This window comes from Fistularia commersonii, chromosome 22 (assembly GCF_037954325.1).
Source record: "Fistularia commersonii isolate RoL2024-O1a breed Wild chromosome 22, RoL_Fcom_v1.0, whole genome shotgun sequence".
In the NCBI taxonomy this organism is placed as follows: Eukaryota; Metazoa; Chordata; class Actinopteri; order Syngnathiformes; family Fistulariidae; genus Fistularia; species Fistularia commersonii.
This window is the reverse complement of record NC_141305.1, coordinates 7296899-7319287: the sequence shown is the minus strand read 5'-3', so window position 1 is coordinate 7319287 and position 22389 is coordinate 7296899. Positions and strand designations below refer to the sequence as shown.

Genomic DNA, 22389 nt, shown 5'->3' with positions numbered 1-22389 from the left:
CGCACCCATCCTGTGCAGCTTAAAAGCCGCACACACCGGATGTCTAATCGCTGGAATGTCACATTCCACAATGGCGACCACTGAGTCACGCATGCGACTACCCGGTTTTGTTAGTACCCCCTTGCCAGCTCAGCTTCTGTCCGTCAGAACCCCTGGATCATTCCACCGGTCTGCTACCCCGTCATCCACCGCCACACGCCGTGCTCTGCCTGCCTGGAACCCCCTGCTTGACTCACTGCCTTCCCACCAGTTGAGTACCGTAGGATTGTTTAGCTTAGGAATCCTTGCCTTACTGAATTTGCCAGTTCATTCGTTCGCCTGTTTGTTCGTAGCCTGTTTGATAATTGATAACATTAGTTTGTATCGCCACTTAGGTCTGTTCACAAGTGTTAAAACTAGTCTCCTTCAGTTTGTTAAACTGTTCACTAGATTTTCCAGTCGCCTTTAGTGGACCTGTTCACTAGTGTTGCTAGTTGTCCTTTGTCCCTTAGTCAGTTTTTGTTTGGCTCCATTTCTGTTTATTTTGGCTATCATTAAATATTTATTTCTAAATTCTGAGTCCTGCTCATGTCTTGTTGTTCCGCACCTGAGTCTTTGAATCACCCGTAACAAGCCAGCTCACACGGATCCAATCCCTATAGAATGCAATTTTTACCTTAATTCTGACACCAAATTGTAGAGGACAGTCTTGAGGCAAGGTTGCCGTAGCGACCCCGGGAACCCCACTTCATCCTCTCAGTCCAAGGCTGAGGTCCAGATCTCCCAGACCTGGGGTCGGCAGCCACCGGCTTTTTGATCCCTCTGAGGCGGCTCCCTGTAGCTTTTGAAAATAATTGACTATCATTTAATTAAAATGTATTTTATTCAATATCAAATTTGAAAATGATGGTTATCTGGTAACATTTAAATAAAATGTGCTAAAATATATATCACTCTTTCTGCCAGTAAAGGGATGAGAGCACACAGAGAGAAGACTGCATTTTCAGTTTGCTGCAGGTGGATAACTTAAGTTTGACTCCTTTTTTCATCAATGCAATAAGGAATCAACTAGAGTATTTTGCACAAAATTATTCTTCAACCCAATGTTTATTTTTTGGGGGGGTTGAAAATGTTTTGTTGCATGCAGAACTGTAATTTCATTTTCCCTGTTTCCCCTCCATCGATTTTATAAAAAAAAAAAAAAGCAACACTTTATAAATTTTTATTTGTTATATCTTTTATAATTTAATATTTATATATATAGTGTAAAGACAAAAAAAGTTATGTCATGTTGATTCATTTTTAAATTTCAAAACGGTTGTGTCCGTTTTCTTTACTGGTCCAAATGGCTCTTTGAGGTTAAAGGTCGCCGACCCCTGTCCTAGCCATGGTGGATGAGGTTAGTTAATGACCATGGGGAGTGGAGAGAAACTTTTCTTCCAGTAGGATTCTCATTTTATTGATTATAATGAGTCCTTTTTATACAAGGAGTGAACAAAACAGACACCAATAAATGTAGTGCTGTGCAAAAAATGGAGGGAGTAACTGTCAGGGTTCACACCTGATCCCAATTGTAATCGGCGCCAGCTGCCGCTAATCAAGATCCCTATAAAGGGCAGCGGCACGCTCTGCCTGGCGCCGGGGGATTGTGGCTCTCAGATCACTGCAGAGCCCTGCCACGACCCGTCCCCGTCACGACCGGACCCCATCCTTGCCATGACCGGACCCCAGGTGTAACCTCTGTCCCCTCCCTCGTTACGACCGGACCCTGTCGGCCGGTGTAACCTCTGTCCCCGTCTGCAACCCGTCCAGTCTACCACCCTGCCTGGGGCCCGTCTGCGACCCGTCCCGGTGAGACCCAGCCTCCGCAGTCCCGCCTGCAACCCGTCCTGCCATTTCAACGCAATAAAAGCGCTTTCAACCCATCCCTGCTCTGAAATGTGGTTCCCTGCTCGAGTCCGCCCCAGCGACTGTGACAGTAACAGATAAGGATGGAATGTGGACTGGTTCCTATCTCCAAGGCTGTTGCAGGACCCTGACATGATTAATGGGGGAGAGAGCATCAATAAGTGTGTGTCTCGGGGAGAGAAGGGGAAACGTTCAGGGAGAAGCGGACAGGTACACGAAATGTCAAAAAAATAGAACGGTAACAGAAAATTATCCAACAGATTTCACTGTCAAGCGACAACGATATGCTTCAGGCTGCTGTTAGGTAATGGGAGGTAAGGTAGCTTGTTAGCATCCTGCTAGCTTGCTTGTTTATTGTAGCTAAATTCTCTACAGCCTGAATTGGATTTTGATTTTTTTTTTTTTTGTACAGTTTGTTTATGGCTATCTGGATCTCCAGGTCACTCATTTTGTTTGAAATGGATCTGGTTTTGGTCTGGAAGCGGTCGATTCCTCCCGCTAGCCTAGCTAGCAGGCCTCCACAGCACCCGCGCTTTCCGGTCCCTTCACCGATAACAATCCACTGTGAGCCCCATTTCTCAAAGACATATTGAACAACCATCCACTCCCTCACTTGTGCATCAAAAACACAGAGACTTAAGAGGATTATTTTATAATTGTTATTGAATAAACTTGTCAGCTACATACACAGATTGCCTTGCAGCTAAGATACTGTCTAATGCACGTACAAACATGTAATAACATCCATTCCTGTGTGTGCTACCCTCACCCAGCTGAAGGCTAAAACTTGACCTCTGCTGCCACCGTGTGGCGTGGAGTGGTACTGCAGGCGCGTCCTCCGTGTACCACGGTAGGAGGTCATTACGTCATCTTTAAAAAAAAATTCAAATATTTGATAAAATCAAAACGAATTAGAAATATTAAGATAATTAATCACCTAAATCAAATGAGAATCCTGTCTAAAAAGATAAAATCCATGTCATTTGTTTTCCTAACTTGCCAGTCACAGAGCGAGGAGGAGGAACTGGAGGGAAGAAGAAAGAAGGACAGGAAGAATAAGAAGAGGAAGATGGAGCATGGTGGAGGTACGGGGGCTAGGATGGAACTGTGGGTTGGTGATTTGAGGGGATGCAGGCGGGGGTTTTGGGGTCGCGGGATGGTGCTGGGGTTGCAGGGTATTGGTGGGAATCAGGGATGTTCTGGGTGGTGTAGAGGGATTCCGGTGCTGTGAGATGCAGGTTCTTGGGGTGCAGGATGGGGTTCAGAGTGTAGGGTAGGGATGTGGGATGCAGGGGGGGGTGTTAGGGGTGTACGGTAGTGCTGGGGCTGTGGGATGCTTCTTGAGGTGAAGGGTCGTGCTGGGCTTGCAGGATGGGATGATGGGATTTAGGGTTGTTGCATCCCAGAGATAACCCTTGGGGTGCAGGGGTGTTGTTGGAGATTTAGGGTGTTCCTGGGGGTGCAGAGTGGTGCTGTGGGATGCAAGGTGGTTCTGGAGGTGCGGGATGGTGCTGTGGGATGCAGAATTGTTCTTGGGTTGCAGGGTGGTGCTGGGGAGGTAGGATAATTCTTGGGGTGCAGGGTGGTGTTGGGGATGCGAAGTGATTCTGGGGTTGCGGGGTGACTCTCGAGGTGCAGGGTAGTTTTTGGGGGGTTTACTGTTTAGGTGCAGGATGGTGCATGATCAGACCCATGTTCTGCCCTCTTCCTGTATTGGCGGCGGGCAGCAGGGTGACGTGTCGTGTGCACAGAAGACGCACAGTTGGCGGAGTTTTCCTCTCTCATGGCAACAACGGCTAAAAATAGCTCATTCACCACTATAGGATATTTGCTCAGCATGCAAGGAACCCCCGGCTGCTTGGGACCAAAATTTGTGCATGTCTGTGTGTGTGTGTGTGTGTGTGTGTGAGGTTGTTAGTCCTCGTCCCCCACCCACCCACCTACCTCATCCTCTCTTCGCAGCTCTCTCACCCACGCGTTTGGGTCGAGACGCTGATGGACGCCATCTGGATGAACCTGGAAACGGCCGCAAATTGTCCAGAAAAAAATTATCCAAGTGTCGTCACGGCGATCGGGAGTAAAGTGCTCGAAGGCTTTCTCTTATTTTCTAATAAGATCTTTCTTTATAACCTAAAAACCCTCAAATCCGCTCATAGTGGATGCTTCCAGGCTACTGCCTTATTGCAGCGCTGCTTTCGTTTATTCATGACAGCCACCTAGATTTTCCACTCCTGCTCGGTTTTATTGGATCGAGGAAAAAGCCTTTTCCCCGTAGCTTCGTCTGGATTTTCCTGAAGCCAAAGAAAGGCGCCGTGACACCATGGGATGTTTTCCAGGCTCCTGCGCTTCGGCCTCGTTCCCGGAATCCGATCCCTGATACCTCGAAAAAGCGGCTCCGGCGAATCGCTTGTGTTGTCTACCTTAAAATCACCATTTTACACGTGGCGGGGAGGCCCGTGACTTCCAACTGAGGAAAAAAAAATACAGAAATGGGACTGATTGGGATTCTGACCAATGTTGCGATTGGTTTACCTCTATTTCTTATCGGTATCCGATTGTGGGATTAGTTCTCTGGGTGTGAGCGCCCTCTGGTGGGAGCAAACCAGTGACGTGCAGTGAGGTTCATGGCTAGATTTACAAACATGTGAACCCTACAGAGTAGCTTATTCACCATTTCATTGGCGGCAGTTGGCGTGTTTTGTTTAAAATATCATATCAGCATTCTTTGCACATACAAACTGTAGCATAGAAAAAAAGCACATTATCTCTTACCTTTTCTTATAAATGAAGTCCATGCGCCGCTCCTTCTGAAGCATCGATGACTTGCTTGTAGAAGTCTTCCGTTTCTTTCTCCTGTCTTAAAAGTCTCTCTGCCTCAATGGAAATCGCTGCCAGTGAAGACAGTCGTCCTCAATCGGTCCTGTTCCGACTGTATGTTATGAGTTTTTTCAGTGCAGTTTGAATGAGATCCTTCTGGGCCAAAAAGTTGAGAAGCTGCCCAGGAGATTTACATTCAGCCGTCACCGTTTGTGAGCTATACAAGCCGATGGGATCGGTAAAAAAATAGTTGGATGGCTGCACTTGACTTGCTAACTGTTTACTGTAGCTTGCTATTGCTAATTCTATTATTCTGTAGCCGAGTAGTAAGAAGGATCCCTGGGATCAGCGGTGCCCCCTACCGTGAGGCACCGTCACTGCGTGCCTCACCTAATGTCTCTTCGCAATCGTTTTATGATTGCGAGAAATACGAGAAACACGTTACAATTGTTGACGCATTAGCTAAACTATGGAAATTTAGTTCATATATTAAATGTGTTTTTTTTAATAGTGACATCCACAAAGACAGAACTATGGTCTCAGTGCATAGCATGGCAGCACAGCTAGCAGAATCATTGCGCAATCCATAGTGGGATCAGCTGGTTGCCGCGTCACCGCACGTCTCTTCTTCATATTCGAATGGTAAATGTGAATTTTTTTTAGCGATTTTGAAAAAAATGACGAAAAATGGTGAAGCTACGTGGAAAATAACTATATAGTGCAAACCACTGAATAAATATAACCATTTAATTTATTTTTTTCTTTTCATGATGACAGGTGAGGCCCGGCCTCCGCTGCCTCGACTGGCTGCATGTCACTGGATCAAACCAAACAACCACCACCTTATGGAAGATGGAAGTCATGAAAATAAAACTGCTCTGGGCAAATTGTGTTTTCTGCTCCCCAGAAATATGCTTTCAAGCAAAGTAAACTTGAGCATGCAACGCTACAATTGCTAGTAGACAATAGCACCAATTCTATTTTCGGTATTATCTTCAACACCAACAAATGGATGATATGTTCATTCTCGTGTGCACCTTTAGATTACGTCATTTTGTGTATCATGTGCAATACTACTTTTTTCAATCTTAAACCATGTGCTAAACTACATTCAACATCATGAGCTAAGTTATTTTTTTTTACATGAAAACGTGCATTATTAATCTCACTACCACAAGCTATATCAAGTTCGATGTCACATGTAATATATTTCTGTATTACGTCATTTTTATACAATGTGCAATTTTACTCTTCACTTTACAGTTATGAAGCCATCTGGAATGAGAATTGCCTTCAGGATTAATAGTTTTATCTTATAATAAATTTTTGTCATTCTTTTTACTTTCACCATTTTGTCCCTTTTTTGCTATTATTTTTGTTTCTTTTAAATCTTCATTTTGTGAATTTGTATATGTATGTATGCTGCCCTTGAGTGTCAAGTAAGGCACTTTATATAAAATGTATTATCTTATGACAGTGGTTTAAGGCGGCGCTAGCAAAGAACCAAACCTTGCTGATGAACATGGCAGGCTCATATTGCTGAAGCGTTGTGTAGTTTCATTTTTATATTTTTAAAAGTAAAAGAAGCCCAATCCTGACCCTGCTAAAATTTGCAAACTTCCAAAAAAAAAACCTTTCAGAAAAATTCTGGAGAAGAACGGCTGTTGATCATCTTCAGCAGGAAACACCAGATTCCTTTCTGGTGTCATTATTCCAACCAGGTGTTCCTCAGGGCAACGTACTTGGTCCTCTGCTCCTCAACATCTACTGCTCCACCAGCTGTTGGAAGTCTACTTTGGACACTTAGGACACACTTAGGACACGCTTAGGACACGCTTAGGACACGCTCCGACCATCCATCCTTTTCTTCCTCCTGTCATCGCCTTTTTTTCAGTGCCTGAGTTTGACTTTCTTGAAGAAGACAAACAGAAAAGTCATTCACCTTTCATTGCAAAATTTTATCATATTAGTTTGTTTTTTCTAACTGGTTAAAAAAATAATCAAAATTGAGATGTGTGAGCAAATCAATCAGCATATTAGGATTTAATAAAAATTTTGGCAAGTGTGAACAACATATGCTAGTTTGTTAATAAACAAATTACAAATATACTATATCTTCATGTTCTTAAAACAATCTCCTCAGTGTTTTTTTTTTTTTTTTTTTCAGAAAAACACAAAAAACCAAGCCATATGTCGAATAAAGAGCTGACGTACAAAAAAAAAGTCCAACAAATGACATAGGCAATTATTTTTTAAAGGCGATAATATAATTTATAAATAAGTTGAGTGACTTTCTTGTGAGTAGCAGGCGTGGGGGGGGTGGTGGTGGTGGTTACCTCCGGCTTGTGCCTCCGTTGATGGAGGCTCATCCGGACGGATGGAGTGGCGGCGGCGAGAAATAATCCCCTCTTTGACTGGCTCTCAGCCCGGCGAGGTATTAGGTGCCCTTGGGCCGTCCTCTCTCTCAAGCTCGTACAAAACAGCACTCTGTCCCGTTTAATTTCTCCTATCTGAATAAATACACGCGGGGCAGAGTGTGTGTGTGTGTGAGAGAGAGAGAGAGAGAGACAGAGTAGAAGGGTGGGTGGAGGGGGGGGGGTGTTTGCATGAATGAAAGCATGTGTGCACATATGAGCCCAAACACTGTTGAATTATAGGCTTAGAAAAATGCTAGCAGTGAGCGCAGCAGTGGGACTTAGCATCAGCATCCCCTGATGGTAAAACCTGATGATGTCACGTGCAAACCCCCCTCCAAACCCACCCCACCTCCCCTAGCCCAGCTCTGACACTGACCCCTGGAGCACACCCACACCCCCCCACCCCCCCTCCCGAAAACATTTGTCCCTTTGTCAAAGGGTTGTTTGTGCTGCGGAGGCGATGAGTCGTGGCGTGGAGGTTATCCACGCTCTCACGTTCAACAAGGCCCTGATTGATCACATGCGGCCAAACGTCACGCCGCGGAGCGACAGTCTGCTGATTCGCCCACCCTTGGGAAGGTCCGGCCCTACAGGGTTACTGTTAACATGTCCATCAAAGCACAGTCGGGATAGTGTCCTCCTGACATGACATCATTTCCTTCTAGAATGTCGGTAAAAAAATGCAAAAAATATTTGTATTTTTTTACCGACCTACAATTTTATGAGCCAGTTTCTTTTAAAGTGGAGCACCAAGTACAATCTTGCCCTCTGAAACTTCATGGAGTATAGGTTGAGAGTATCTGTCAATGGATGTACTGCTCGAAATAAAATATCCTTAAAAACTACAAAAATGGCACCCAATTGTAGGCTAGGTGGCCGATGTGAAAATGGCCTTGTTTTGACTCATCAATGTCAAGATATCATGGTGAATTGAAAAAAGGAACCATTCATTCAAGTATCTGTCATAGTTTCGAGGGATTTCTGTCACCAAGGATACCCGAAATATTAACAAACAAACAGCACATTGAACTGTGCTGATCGACATATTCAGACATTGAGTTTCATGCAAAATCAAACTGAAAAAGTAAATTGAAAACAAGATGAAACCCCAAATCAAAATGAACAAAAGTTGAAATTAGAATTAAAACTGAATAATACTAAAAAAAACAACAAAAAAAACAAACAGACGGGACGTTTTACTGTGAAACATTTTCCCACCCCCTCGTTTCCTTCCCTGAATCGTCCCTCCTAAGTGCAGGCCTTGACAGACTGCAGACAGCTGGCCAACTTTCAGTACCTCTAAAATAAAACGCGCTCTGTCAGGCCTTTCACATGTTGCCCCGTTGCCCCCCTGCGACGGGTATTTTTAGGCCCCCCCTCGAAGGAGGTTCTTTCCCCACCGCTCCTCCTCCAACCCATCATTTCTGATCTGCTTCCTGAAGAAGACCATGAAAACCAAAACCGCTTAAAACACGCTGATCTCATGCAAATACAATCAAAATTAATTATTTTTATATGATTCAACATGGCTCTGTGTCTCTTGCGGGGTTAAATATATTAAGCGTTTTGCTTACAACCACGTTTAATGGCATAAAGTTTCCTGATCAGTTATAGATCTATTATCAGTTTTCATGAGTTGTTACTTGTTTACCCTATTGTTTTTATCTTTTTTTTTCCCTTTAAAGTATTGTAGAGATAAGAAAAAAAAGGAAATATATTAAAAAAACAGTAAAAAAAAGAACAAATAATCATGTAATCTGATTTATTTATGGAAATAGTTTGGAAAAAAATCTGAATGTTTTTTGTTCAAATTCAACCAATTTTATTTTGGAAATTTGTATTAACATTAATGATTAATACTTTGATAATCAAACAACCAACCATAATTATAATTTTCATAAGTGATTCGACTAAAATGTCATATTGACCTGTAAGGTATTCATGAGGAGTAATAACAAACATAAACAGAAAATATAGTAGGTCAAAAAAAGAATATTGATCATATTGGCATAAAGTCAATAATTTGGGAGACCTTGGTATGAAAAAAAAATTTTGTTCAATTATCTAAAATAAAATAAACTGAAAATACTGACGAAACATGTTCAATGACATCATCATATGAATGAGAATTTTAAAAGATAAAATCATAATCCCACTGCCAGAATGATTGACGAAAGTTATTTTTATTAATATTATCATTCCTTTATCATTCCATCTTTTTGAAATGATGCCGATGAGAATTTGGCCTCTTTGGTTTTAAAACCAGATCCAAAGCAAACCATGTAAGGAAAATAAATACATGAATAAATAAGAATAATTGAAGTTGTTCAAAAACTCTTTAAGATTTTAAAACTCACGGGAACCAAGTCAAAACATGAACTCCACTATGTAAGATAAAAAGGAAACGCTTGTTCTTACAAGTTCCGTGAGCTTCAAGGATGATGTAACAGAGCGGTGATATTTAAAAAAAAAAAAAAAAAAAAAAGTAATATCAGTGTTGTAGACATAGCACAGAAAAAGACCACGCCTCTCCTGAGCAAAAAACCTTTTTTTTTTTATTTCTCGTTGAAAGGAACTTGGTAGAATATTACAGCAGAACACACGACTGAAAACAGCTGCCATTTCACGTAACACAGTACAGGAAGAAGGATGTAGTTCAATCTCATGTGTAATATTATATATAGTATATTTATATCAATAGAAAAGAAAAAAAAATAAAATAAAACTATTGCTCCCAGGTGTTTTTTTTTTTCATATGGCATTTTTCTGCTGTGTTGAAGTGGGTAAAGTAAAATTCAACGAGAGGTTTTACACACCGAAAAAAAAAAAAAAAAAAAAAGGAAGTAGGACGATGACAAGCGACATTCCCCGAAAAAAAGAACAAAGCATGGGAATTCGGTGGCTTTTTTTTTCTTTTAATATTTCATTTTTAAACTATTATTATTTATTAGGCTATGAAGTAAACGTTTTGTTTTTCTTCCCATGGCGAAAAAATACAAAATAAAAACGGAAACCGCTCTCACAAAATAAAAAGAGGATAAATACCATCGTTACAGCAATCAGAGTATGTGGAGAAAAAGTAACACAAGAACAAAAAAAAAAAAGCAGCTCCGTGCCAAGAGCAGGCATGCAAACAAACAGAAAAAAAAAAACAAATTTAAAAAGAAGCACAGAGACAGAAACGTCTGATGACTGTGGATGCTTGACGGCTTGTCCTTGTTTTTTTTTTTTTTTTGGAATTTAATTTTTTTTTACTCTTTCTTGTGTTGTAACTGCGTCGTATGGCAACCGATGAAAAGCCAATTCATGAGAGGAGATGGCGGAACGGGTGTAGATTGAAACGAGGGGGATGTTCTGTAAAGTGAACTGGAGTGCCGAGTGTTTTGCTGACAAACTACTTCGATGAAGTCGCTTTGTTTCGTTTGGGTTTTTTTTTTTTTTGTTGCTTTTTTTTTTTTCAAACTATTTTTTCTTTTTTTGAAATGTTTGTTTTATCTAAAAATTGCTATAGCATACTCTTTGTTATCAATTCGCTGTACTCTTTAAAACGTTCCTCTGTAGAGGAACCCGAAAGAAATGTTAGGAAAACGAACCCGGACGAGGAAAAAACAAAACTAAAACAAACGAAAGCAGGTATGAAATATCATCCTGGACAGTTGCGTCCAAGTTTAGTGTTTTTAAATAAATCACTTTAGGCAGCTTTATCTAATAAATGTCTCATATTTCTAAGACATATTTCAATATATCTCTTTTGAAAAATAATTCTATCTATACTCGATTTATCTTTTTTTTTAGTAAGTAAATCTCTTCCAGTATATATATTTTTTCCTTTAGGTACAGCACCCTTCGGTGGGTTTTTGTTTTCCCAAAGCACCTAATTAGTCTTACAATCAGACTGAATATTGCTTCAGTCGCTAACGGTCTGAGTTCAAGATAAAAGGATCCCTAAATAACCGACAAGGTGGATTTTCCCCCTTGAGACGGTCGCTCAAACTCAGCCATATTAACTTGAGAGAGAGAAGGGAAGAAAAAAAAAAAAGAAATCTTGACGAGTGCTATAGAGGCCTGAGCTCACCGCGTCCAATCCCCGCGACGACGAAAGGTCGCGGAGGGTAGGATAGGAAGGGGTAGACAAAAAAAAAAAAAAAAAGAGGAGGCCCCTGTAGCGTGCCATGTGGGATGCCGTCCAGAAAGTGGCCGGCCAGATACAGACAACCCCTGGATGAACGTCAGGCACGAACCAGCCTCCTACCCACGCACACACACACACACACACAAACACTAAAGTTTAGATGGGATTCGCCGGCCCTGAGACGTAAAACAAAACAAAAAAAAAGCCACTTATACGAGCAGGCGCCGCTGGAATTCAGCCGTGGGACCGGGGAGGTGAGCACCTGGAGGATAGGCGGGGGAGGGAAGACTACAAGAGGGCTGGAAGGAGGAAGGAGGAGGAGGAAGAGGACGACTCATCTGGATTGTGCAGAGAATCCAAATGAGTCATGTGCTTGTAACAGATCAGCTCGCAGGACCTCGCCGTGCCGGATGGGATGTCCCGCCACGCCGAGGATGCCCTCCCCCTTCGCCCCCCCCCCCGCTGCTTTCGCTGACACCAAGGCTCTGGGTGTTGGTGGGTCTCTGCCGGGCAAGCCGTTTGTTACAGGTCACTTTGGACAAAACACACGCACGTGCGCGTACGGTGAGCAGCGCGGGCGTGGGTTCGATGTCACGCCGCACCTGTCGGTTTGTTTGCTCGTTTGTTTGCCGTCGGGTGTTTTTTTTTTGGGGGGGGGGGGGGGGGGGGGGTCACACACATTCACTTTCCTGGCTTAAAAAAAAAACAAAAAAAAAAACCACGCTCACACACACACACAAACAACAGGTCAGCGCCAGGTGAGCTCTTGACCGATCGGGTAGGCAGTTAACAACTGCGACTCAAGCACTGTCGAACTGAATTGGCTGGGCTACATGTGTGAGGTTTTTAAAAACGGACCATCTATATAGATATATATCTTTTTTTATAAATGGGGCGGGGTTTTTTTTTTCAAACAGGAGCTGACTACCGCGGTCAGCTATAACATCCACCTAAACTTTTTTTTTTTAGAACATGATTCTCTTATATAGACAGTAATTTCTCAGTCAAATATACTTTAAAAAAAAAAAAACAAGTTTTTTTTCTTTTTTTTAGCATTTTAAAGTTCGATTCGTCATGCACAGAATAGTCGTTCCTCTCTCTCTCTCTCCCTCGGTTTTCTTTTTTTTTTTTTTTTATCTCCAGGCTTTTTGCATCATGTTGTCAGCTTCATCACGGGAGGGGGGTCGGGGTGGGGGTAAGGGGGTAAAGGGGGGGGGGGGGGTCGGGGTGGGTGGTTGGGTGGGGGGTGTGTGGAGGTGTACTGGGTGGGAGTGGGAGTGGGAGTGGGGGGGGGGCGACCTGTCCGTCAATCGTCGTCCACGTCGTCGCCCTCCGACTCCTCGCCGGTTCTCCTCTCGTACATCTTATCCCGGTGCCGCTCCTGGATCTCCTTCATCTCCTCGGCGTAGCGGCTGAACGCGCCGCCGAACTTGCTCCAAGCCTTGAAGGGGATGGTGATAGAGTTTCTGTAACTGGGCTTCACCTCGCTCACCCGCAGGAAAACTCCGTACTTGTTGGACCCCACGTCGAAGAAGAACCGCTTCGAGTCCACCATGATCGAGGTGCCCTCCGGCAGCTCGCTGTAGCCGCCGGCACCGCCGCCGCCGCCGGCCAGCTCCTCCTCGTCGCCGCCGTAGTCGTCTATCAACTTGGCCAAGGCGTCGCGGAACTCTATCAAGCCCTGAGCCGGGAGGGCGATGGTCTGTCCGGCCTGCAGGCCCGCTCCGGGGATGCCGCCCACCCCGACTCCGAAGCCCGGGCCTCGGTTGACGGTCTGCCGGATCCGGAGAAAGCGACCCCGCTGGTTCTCCTTCAAGTCGAGGTAGTATTTGCGGTTCTCGCGCACCAGGAACTCGCTCTTCAAGGCCCGTCTAGGCCCGGTGTCGTCCCCGCCGGAGGATTGGGCGATCTGCTCCGGGGTGCTAGGCCCGAGCTGGGCGTAGTGCTCTATGAAATCCCCCAGGTAGTCGCGGAACTCCGCCGCGACTGACATGGAGAGGGTCAGTCGACTTTTCGAGCCCCCGGCGCCGACCTCGGCGATTTTGATGAACCGGCCTTTGGCGTTCTGCTTCACGTCAAGGTAGAAGCGCTTGTTCTGAATGTCCAGCCGCTTGGAGGCCAGCTCCTGGGTCTCCGGCTCGCGTTGGTAATGCTGGAAGCCGCCGCCGCCTCCCCCTCCGCCGCCGCTGCTGCCACCGCGCTCACTACCGCTGTCCCCATCCGCCATCTTCGCCACCAGCAGCCCGTTTCTCTGCGTATCTTTGACCCCCACCCCCTTTGCTCGCCGAGCTCGCGGACCAAACCGGACGCCGCAAGGCGGCTCCCGATTGGCCCCGGCGGCTGCCAACTTCAACATCAGACGGAGTCTCCGCCCTCCCATTGGCTAATCGCTCCGTCCGTCATTCCAACGCCCACGCCCTCCGTGTGACGTTCGAGTACATATTGTATTTACAGTCCATATGAGCAACGTGAGTATTAAACTCATATTTAACGCATATCGCCTGCGCGGGAGGGGGGGCATTCACCGCGTTGGCAGTTTCACCGCTTGTGACACTGACAAAAATTCGGTGCGGAGGACGTCAACGGTGCTTTCGTGCTGAAATTCCTGAGGTTATTCGCAACTGCGGGGACCCGGTTATGTATATTGTACATTTTTGGGACGGATGCCCCTGGAAGGACACTCCACACTCACAGTCCCGCCTACTTGTTGGTTCCGTGCGCAAAGGCAGGCGCGATGATCCCAGTGTGGGGGATGGGTAGCGGGCCTGCAAGCCGTTCGCCGATTGGCCCGTGCAGAGATTCGAAGTAATAACACGCCCTGTAATTGGAAGCACGGACTCCCACGACGAGTCGCATGCAAAAGACTTGCGAAAGGGTTTATTGTTTCTTTGCTTTCGGAAGCCGAAATTGTTTGGTATCTACTCATTTCTGCAATCAAACAACGCGCAGGAAAAAATGGTATGTGCTCGTCGGGTAATGCAAAATGCCTCGCCGAGGCTTATCGGCCCTCTTTTTCTGGATTTATTTCGCGACCGTGGAAAGTGCTGTTTTGAATTTGAACTGGGGAAATTCGATCGGAAGGTGTGTGGATAAAAAAAGGTTTAACCAAAGAGCTAACTGTCAGCTAAAATTTTAACACGGGAAGTCTGACTTATGTGGGTGTTTTATTGATCATTTAAAACGCAGCACTTCCCGAGGCGTGTCTTAAAAAAACCCGAAGGAAACACCAACAGTCCGTTTTAACACGAACTTTAAATCTAAGTGAAGTGGCTTTTAACGCGGTCGGTCTGTGAAAGGCGGATTAGCAACCGTTAGCTAGCCGCATCCAGCTATTCCATTAGCTCAACGGGACGCTCGAAGCTACACGGTATTTGTTTACAATCGACCGAAAAATGCAATCACAGAGAGCCGATTGCAAACGACCAAACTTTTTTTGCCTCCACCCCCGACATACCGACTAATTTGAAATTGTTAAGAGGCCTGGCTGTTGTCGGTTTGCCGCGGGGTTGCAGGCTTCAATCCGCTGTCAGTTCTCCGTACTTCACGCATAGCGACCGTATGCTTCTCGTTAATTTCAAGATTCAATTGGTTTCACGTCAAATTCTAAGAAAGGGGTTTCTGGAAATCGTTAACGGCCACCGCCTGTAATTTATTATGTTTTACTTTGATTGGCGGGAAAGCGGTAACAGTCAGTTCAGCCTCCAGTGTTCACCGCGGCGCTATTGTCGCGCGATTTTGCGAGAATGTCCTGATTCCCCCCTCCCAACTCTAAAATTTGAAATCTTGTTATTCAGGTTTACTGGTTTATTTAGATTGTCGATTTGCAGAAGATATTTCTTTTGCCCCCGGCATCCACTCTTTGTCCAGTCTTCAAAATATAATTTTTGACTTTTTTTTTTGTTTATTTAATTTGTAGGCTGGTGGCAAGGCAGGAAAAGACAGTGGCAAAGCTAAGGCGAAAGCAGTGTCACGCTCACAGAGAGCTGGTCTACAGGTAAATCGAAAAAAATTACACTTCCCGTTTCTACAGCTTCCCATCCTTTTGTTGCTCTCCATAGGTTTTTTTTTTTGTTTGTAACTTTTTGAAAAATCTTTTTCTTCTAAAAGTTCCCCGTGGGACGTATCCATAGGCACTTGAAGACTCGTACGACCAGCCATGGCCGTGTAGGGGCAACAGCAGCTGTGTACAGTGCTGCTATTCTTGAGTACCTCACCGCTGAAGTAAGACTATTTTGTCCTTGGTGTGTCTTCCCCCCACTTTTTTTTTTAAATGCATTAAACATTCCACCCCCATCTTATTATGACCAGGTACTAGAGTTGGCGGGCAATGCTTCCAAAGACTTGAAGGTGAAGCGTATCACTCCCCGTCACTTGCAGCTGGCCATCCGTGGTGACGAAGAGTTGGACTCTCTTATCAAGGCAACGATTGCCGGAGGAGGTAATTGTCACAATTCAATGTTAAAGTTAACCGTTAGTGATTCGCTATATTCCACTGTTAAAGCAAAGTACTACAAGTTTAAATATTGCTCTTCAAACGTGTAATTTCGCTTCATATTGATTTCCAGGTGTCATTCCCCACATCCATAAGTCCCTCATCGGGAAGAAGGGTCAGCAGAAGACTGCGTAGATGCCACATTGACCAGAATATCCGGGGCTGGTGCTTTGAACGGACCAGGAGTTCACAATTGTTTTTTTTTTATTATTAATATTATAGCAAAAGAAGAGTGATTGTTAGACTTTGTGTTGTTAATTTCCCCCCTATTACTAGGAAAAAATGAGAAACCCTCCAGAAAATCAAATTACAAAAAAAAGAACCTTTGTATGTTTATTGTAGGATGCTCGACTGGGGAGTTGATTATTTCCAATGGTGACAGTGAATTTGTTTGATTGGCCTGAGACTATGTTGTGTTTTATACTGAAAAAAGAAATTGTTAAAACTGTTTTTATATAAAAGTTGTCTTGTGGTTCTTTCGTTGAGGTGAAAAAAATTTCCCCGATGGACATTCTTAAGAGGATATTTTTTTGAACAGTGTATTACAGAGAAATGCAAGATATCCCCCTTCCCGCCCTTTTTTGGACTTGCTTATATTTTAAACTGACCAGTGTTAGCTCTGCATTAAGACATTTTTAATATCCGATTCAACAAGTTAGAAACAACTTGCCCTCTGACCGTGTTAGGAGCTGGATGGACTTAACAGGTAAAAAAGTGTCAGTTACACTGACAATGGTTGTCTAAAGGTGCCATTGACCCAGCATGTTTTTTCTTTGTCTTCTCAATTCTGTAACCAAACATTAATCCCTATAACCGCAAGGCACACTCAGTCTCCTGACAGGTGCCAGATCTGAACTCGAAGCAAGACTTTGAGACCAAACCTGCGAGGAGCAGCCTGGGGGTGAAGTTGTCAAGTTTTTCAGCAAAGTGATGAACTTCTTTGTTGTAAAGATGCTGAAATAAACAGCGACTCTTACATTTGACTTTGCTTGAAACTAGAGTTTGAATTGGGGGGGGTTTAAATGTTATCTTTATTAGTTACTAGCTTTTAAGTAATTTTTTTGTTGAAAAATCAGAAGTGTGAGTATTTTTTTGGTTTCGAACATTTATATGAACTATTAGGAATTGGAAGCTTGATATTGTCGAGTTCTTGAAAATGTTTTTATGACCCCCCAGGGACATAACAGCACACTTTCATAGAAAACTTGACAACAAATTTTAGTGTGTGTAGACTCGAATGTGGAAGTGTCCAGCAGAGTAACTTTTCAACATGGACATTTTCAAACCATTTACATCAGCTGACATGCAGAATATCAACTAATGTCAAGTATCAACTTTTAAGGCAAAAACAAAGATCTCATGAGTCTTGACAAGGGTGTAATCTCTATGCAAAAGGACTTGAAATATCAATTTTATTCCAATCACATAATACTGTAATGATTTGTCATGCAGGATTACTCACTACCAGATGGGGGAGCCATTGTCTACATCTTCATGTAGCCAATGATTAAATAAATATGGTTATTTTTGCCTTACCTGATACGAAACTATAGGTAACTAAAATACCTCCTGATTTTTGTATCTTCTTTTTGGTAATTTTAATTATAAACCGCTAGACAAACTGAATGAAATCAGATGTTATTAGATAAAAAAGTAATAAATGCTTGTGACTTGAGATAATTGGAATTGATGTGAGAGCTAAAACATTACAACTGCACACAAAAATTGTCAATCTTGACACGGATTTTCTATGAATGGAAATTTGCGGTTTGACCAACCGCACATGGCCATCATGCGGTAACGTCTACCACCCAGCAGGAGGCGTACAAACTTCGCTATTCAAACACCACATGTGACTGGAAGGATTTGGACCAGGCGAGCAAAATAACCTTCTGGAATGGACTGATACTGCTTTTCGGGTAAACAACTCAGTGAGTGACAAGCGAAATGAATTTCAGATTCCAATGGAAACCTGGTAAAAACCAAATTAAAAACACAAAAATGAAAGATTTTATTTTATTTATTACGTTTCATTTTAATGCTGACTGGAGACCTTCAGGACTGGATAATAATTTTAAATGTAAAAAGGAAATTCATAATTTTAAAATATATACCTTCACAAATTTGCATATTATTTTTAGAAGTTTTAACCTTTTCATTTTCCAACCTTTTTTCCCTTATTTTTTTAAATAAAAAATATATTGAGTTTTTTCTTCTAGCACTGAACCTCTGATCCCAGCAATCAATACATTTGAATTATAGTTTTGACACACTGGATACACAGACAGAGTTCTTGGGATTTTCTTTCAAGCCCAAAGTCTTTATAATAAAAGCCGAAACAGTGATCGACACAGCCCAGAGTCATTTATCTAAATGTTCATTTCAGTTGCCATTAATTTTGTTTTATTTAGATGAAAAAATCCCAATAAAGTAAATTGAATAGAGCCTAGAACATGTGTGGGATATAACTAATATAAATCAAACCAAATTCAATTTCAGTGACAACAATTACGGTGGAAGTAACACTACAAGTAAGAAAATGGATGTTTATGTAATTGAGGGAAATGAAGGGCACAAAGTAGGAGAAAGGAAAGTACACAATTTAAAATTACTGTATTTTTTAGCCTCCATTTAAAACAAATATATTTGGTTCAAACCACTGCAAACACAAAACCTGTCACTCAACTAAATAGGTACAGTTCTCTTTATTTTATCACAAAATGAACAAGGTAAAATGACTCACAACTGTGAAATGAGGGTGTGTGTGTGTGTGTGTGTGTGTGTGTGTGTGTGTATGCACACATGTGAGATAGAGAGGCTGAAATATGCAATGTGCAAAGGAAAGTATTGGCAGTATTGACTAACAACAAAATCTGCAAAAGCATTCTTTAGACACAACATTGATCCCTGCGAACGGAACTGTCTGAAATTGGATTTGAGGTAAATCAAAAAGCTTTATATTTTTGATGTTGACTAGATAAAAACTCCAAACAGACACAAAAACAGAAAACAATTAGACACAATGTCAGTCATTTTTCAACATCGTAGTGACCAATGTGTGCAGTGTGCTGGTATCTCACAGCTCCCCCTAGTTGTATTAATGCATACAAATACAGAACGAAAGATTCCCAAACCCCTTGAGTTTGACTTTCACTTCCGCATCAGGTCATAAATGATGCAGACGCATATTTCTGCTGTACCACTGATGTGAGGTTTTTAGCGTACAAAAACAAAATGGAGTGTCTTGTCGAAACTAACCAATGACAAGCAACTCTAGGGGAGTGAAATCACTGAAAGGCCGAAAAATGAGCCCAAAGAGGGAGTGGGTTTGAATATGCAGATATGTACGGATAAGGCTGATATTAGCAGGAGGACCAGACACCTCGGGCCGGCTAGCTTCGTCTAACAGTTATCCAACATAGCACTAATTTGAGGATCTCTGGCCTTCGTCCTACAACTATCTGTTCAATGTCAACATTTTACAATAAAAGCAAGGGTATTCTTTCTGCTTTGTGCCTCAAATCTCCAGAATCTACCTCTGCTGTCAAATTTCTGCTCCAGTGCTCCCCCTCTAGACGGTAGTGGTACTGAAGTTCACCGTGCCCTCCGGAAAGTGCATTCATCCGCATAGAACAGAAAGGGAATGCCAGAATATGTTATGTTTTGTCTCAGTTTCACTCGTATCGCCGCTCCTCGGTATTTTTTTTCTCTACAAATATTTTTTTCCAATGTCACGTGACTTAGAATGTGTCAAAGTTCCTTGTTCCAGGGACATAGCCCCGCAGCGCTGCCATCAACCAGAAATTTAAAAGAGGGCACAATGGCAGTTACAAACTAATTCTAAAAAGGAGCCTTTGCTTTTTGGAGGGAGTCTGAGGCACGGGTCAGGTCAAACTGCATTTTTTTTTTCCCCATTGTAAATTACGCAAAATGATGGATTTGACAGCAGCCTTTGGAACACACTCTTGCAGAGGTTTTAAGTGAACACTAAACATGTTGGGGAAAAAGGATGTAAAGTTAAGGGCTAAACATACCAGCAGTGTAGTTGATGAGGTGAGCTGTCTTTTAAAATGGAATCAGGACGCTCAAAATACAGTAGAACCTCAGCTTACAAATTTATTTTGTTCTTTGACTGCATTCGCAAACAGAAATGTTCACCAACTGAATCAATTTTTCCCATTGTAATCATTGTAAAACCCACTGGTCTGTTCTCCAGTACTCTTCAGAAACTCTTTATGACTTTATTTGTCCCAAAAAATAAGAGAAAGGAATTAAAGATAGCCTTAATTATTACTGTTTCTAGTGTTCCTTCTCTTCTTGCCAGCACTTGTACTCTGCATTTTGTTCACTAAATGAGCATGAAAAAGTAAAGCCTTCTCGCATGACGCCCTCACTAATGCTAACTCCAGCAAGCTGTCTTTCACTCATCCATCCTAACATCAACTCTTTTACTTCTTCTACGACTTGAGACCTTTGCTTTAGTAACATAGTGACCCCTTGAGCCTCATCAGCCGTTTCTGGCGCATCTTTGTACTTCAGGACTGTACAGATGGTTTACTTAGCCATATCGAAGTGCTTGGCGAGATCAGTAACATTGTGCTCATGTTTATTTTATTATTTCCTTCTTCAGATGGACTGTAATTCTCAACTTCTACTTTATACCACAATCACTAACACTTGACTTTTCTGGGTGCCATAATAAGGGCGAACATACTGAAAAAAGCATTATAACAGGAGAACACAACGATGAACGATGTAGACAACACTGAGACCACGCACAACTGCTGCGACGCTACACCCCCGCAACGGCGAAAGCGCATGAGTTTGTGTGATCGAGGCTTGTTCGCAGCTTAATTCAAAATTCAATCAAAAACTGTTTATAGGCTGACTTGTTCTTGATTAGGGGTGTTCGTAAGTCGAGGTTCAACTGTACTTGGTAGTTCCTTTCCACGTCACAGTTGAGACAAATCTTGTCTTAAAAAGCAATGTTAACAAACAAAAAAAAAAGACTAAATATAACAAAGATAATGTTGCTTCCCCACCACCCTCCCATTTTCTCCGCTTGGCGGAAGAATTTAAAACAAAGGCAGCTAATTTATTTATTTGCCGCTGTCAGATTTCTTACACCCACTAATAAAGGCTGATCAAAGGTAAGAGTGCACATCATCTTTGTTCACTTTTTTTTTTTTTTTTTTGAAACCACCCCCGCTCTTGCCGTGGTTCTTTGGTTTTTTAACGAGAGGCCTAATGAAGTTACTTAAAGGGCCCGTCTCCTCTCCCTGTCTCATCTGTAATCTGGCGCCGACTCCGTGTCGCGTGCTCCTCTCATTACTCCGGCACTCTGCACTGGCTGGAGTGTCAGATCCCTCCGTCGCGCGTGCGTGTGTGCGAACTGCAAATAACGCGGAGGAGATGACTGACGAGAATACCCAAGAAAAGAGACGGCTCAGTGAGTGACAGGCGCGCAGAGCTGTAGTTTATTAAAAAAAGAAAAGAAAAAAAAAGAAATGTTCTCTGTCACTGCTAAAAGTTTTTGTTTGCTATGTCTGACTTTGGAAAATGCCTCAGATGGGGAATTGTTATTTTATTTTCATCTAGCTATTCGCCTGTTGATAAGCCTCATTTCTACACCTGGGTTTGATCGTCTCAAAATCCCCATCTCATTTATTCACGGTGGCCTTTTTGGTGGCTACATTTGTTGTCATGGTTACTCAAAACCTTAAAAATAGTCCTTGCACACTTGTATTGAGAATCAGTTCTGAATGACGTTTTAAGCCGACACAGATGTAGTTTATGTAGGACTGATAAACCCCTCCTTTTCAACATTCTTTTCTTTATTTTTTTTTTTACTACATTTATTTATAATTAATTATTTTGATAAATAAAGTTTGATCTATTGGGGTCAATTTGTGCTGGGAAACATTTTCAACGTTTGGACCTGCTGATGGCGCCAGAAGCTAAATCAAATAATGTACTTGACCAATTATTCATTTATTTGTAACTTTGTCTGATGATAGTAACAGAATTTGTCACTTACAGATTTAATAATATCCCTCCAGATTTTGCTTTTTTCAAACTCATTTTCTTCATGCACTGACATTTTTTTTAAAAGCTTTTATTATTCTTTAAATAATCTTTTTACTTGCGGACTACCATTTGACTCACCAGCAGGGCCATATTATTGAGTTTAACGGCCGCACAATATCTCAGCGTCATCTCATAGTTGTTGAGAAATTTAATATAGTTCTATCCATTTTGAGTTGGATGTGGGGGCATAAAAGCATTCCATCAAATGAGATTTACCTTTCACCGCCTGCTTTCAGTAACCATCCCATGAAATCTGCAGGAGGCAGTTAATACTTAAAAATCCCTGCATCCTCAATGTTCAATTAATGTACTATATCATCAGAATATCATAAATATTTATCTGCATATGAAGATATTTAAGCCATTTATCCTCTGTGAAGGAGGCCTTTTATTAAAAACTAAAAAGACATAGCCCTGAGGTGAACTCCTGAGATCATTTCAATAAGGAGTGGGGAAGTTTGGGTTCTGTACTAAAGCTCAAGTGGCTTAAGTAACATCGATATTGGTTATAATGAACGGATGAGGAGACGGAGAATGTAAAAGAGGAAGATGCATAT

At 42.5% G+C, this 22389-nt stretch overlaps 2 protein-coding genes and 1 long non-coding RNA gene across 3 annotated transcripts; 2 read left to right on the top strand and 1 right to left on the bottom strand.

The window, feature by feature from the left end:
* The first annotated feature begins 1971 nt into the window (after positions 1 to 1971).
* On the top strand, positions 1972 to 6840 carry LOC147221565 (uncharacterized). The gene is made up of 6 exons (XR_015107833.1): positions 1972 to 2201; positions 2300 to 2451; positions 2661 to 2737; positions 2891 to 2972; positions 5216 to 5346; positions 5482 to 6840. It is a non-coding gene; the product is annotated as an uncharacterized LOC147221565 (long non-coding RNA).
* A 5515-nt stretch (positions 6841 to 12355) lies between these two features.
* On the bottom strand, positions 12356 to 13652 carry LOC147221564 (transcriptional regulator protein Pur-beta). The gene has a single exon (XM_086169139.1). It carries the CDS (start codon positions 13631 to 13633, stop codon positions 12560 to 12562), a length of 1074 nt encoding a protein of 357 aa, XP_086025265.1. The 5' UTR covers positions 13634 to 13652; the 3' UTR covers positions 12356 to 12559.
* A 427-nt stretch (positions 13653 to 14079) lies between these two features.
* On the top strand, positions 14080 to 16206 carry LOC147221563 (histone H2A.V). The gene is made up of 5 exons (XM_086169140.1): positions 14080 to 14211; positions 15170 to 15247; positions 15361 to 15474; positions 15562 to 15691; positions 15819 to 16206. The coding sequence occupies exons 1-5, from the start codon at positions 14209 to 14211 to the stop codon at positions 15878 to 15880; spliced, it is 387 nt and encodes a 128-aa protein (XP_086025266.1). The 5' UTR covers positions 14080 to 14208; the 3' UTR covers positions 15881 to 16206.
* The last annotated feature ends 6183 nt before the right edge of the window (positions 16207 to 22389 follow it).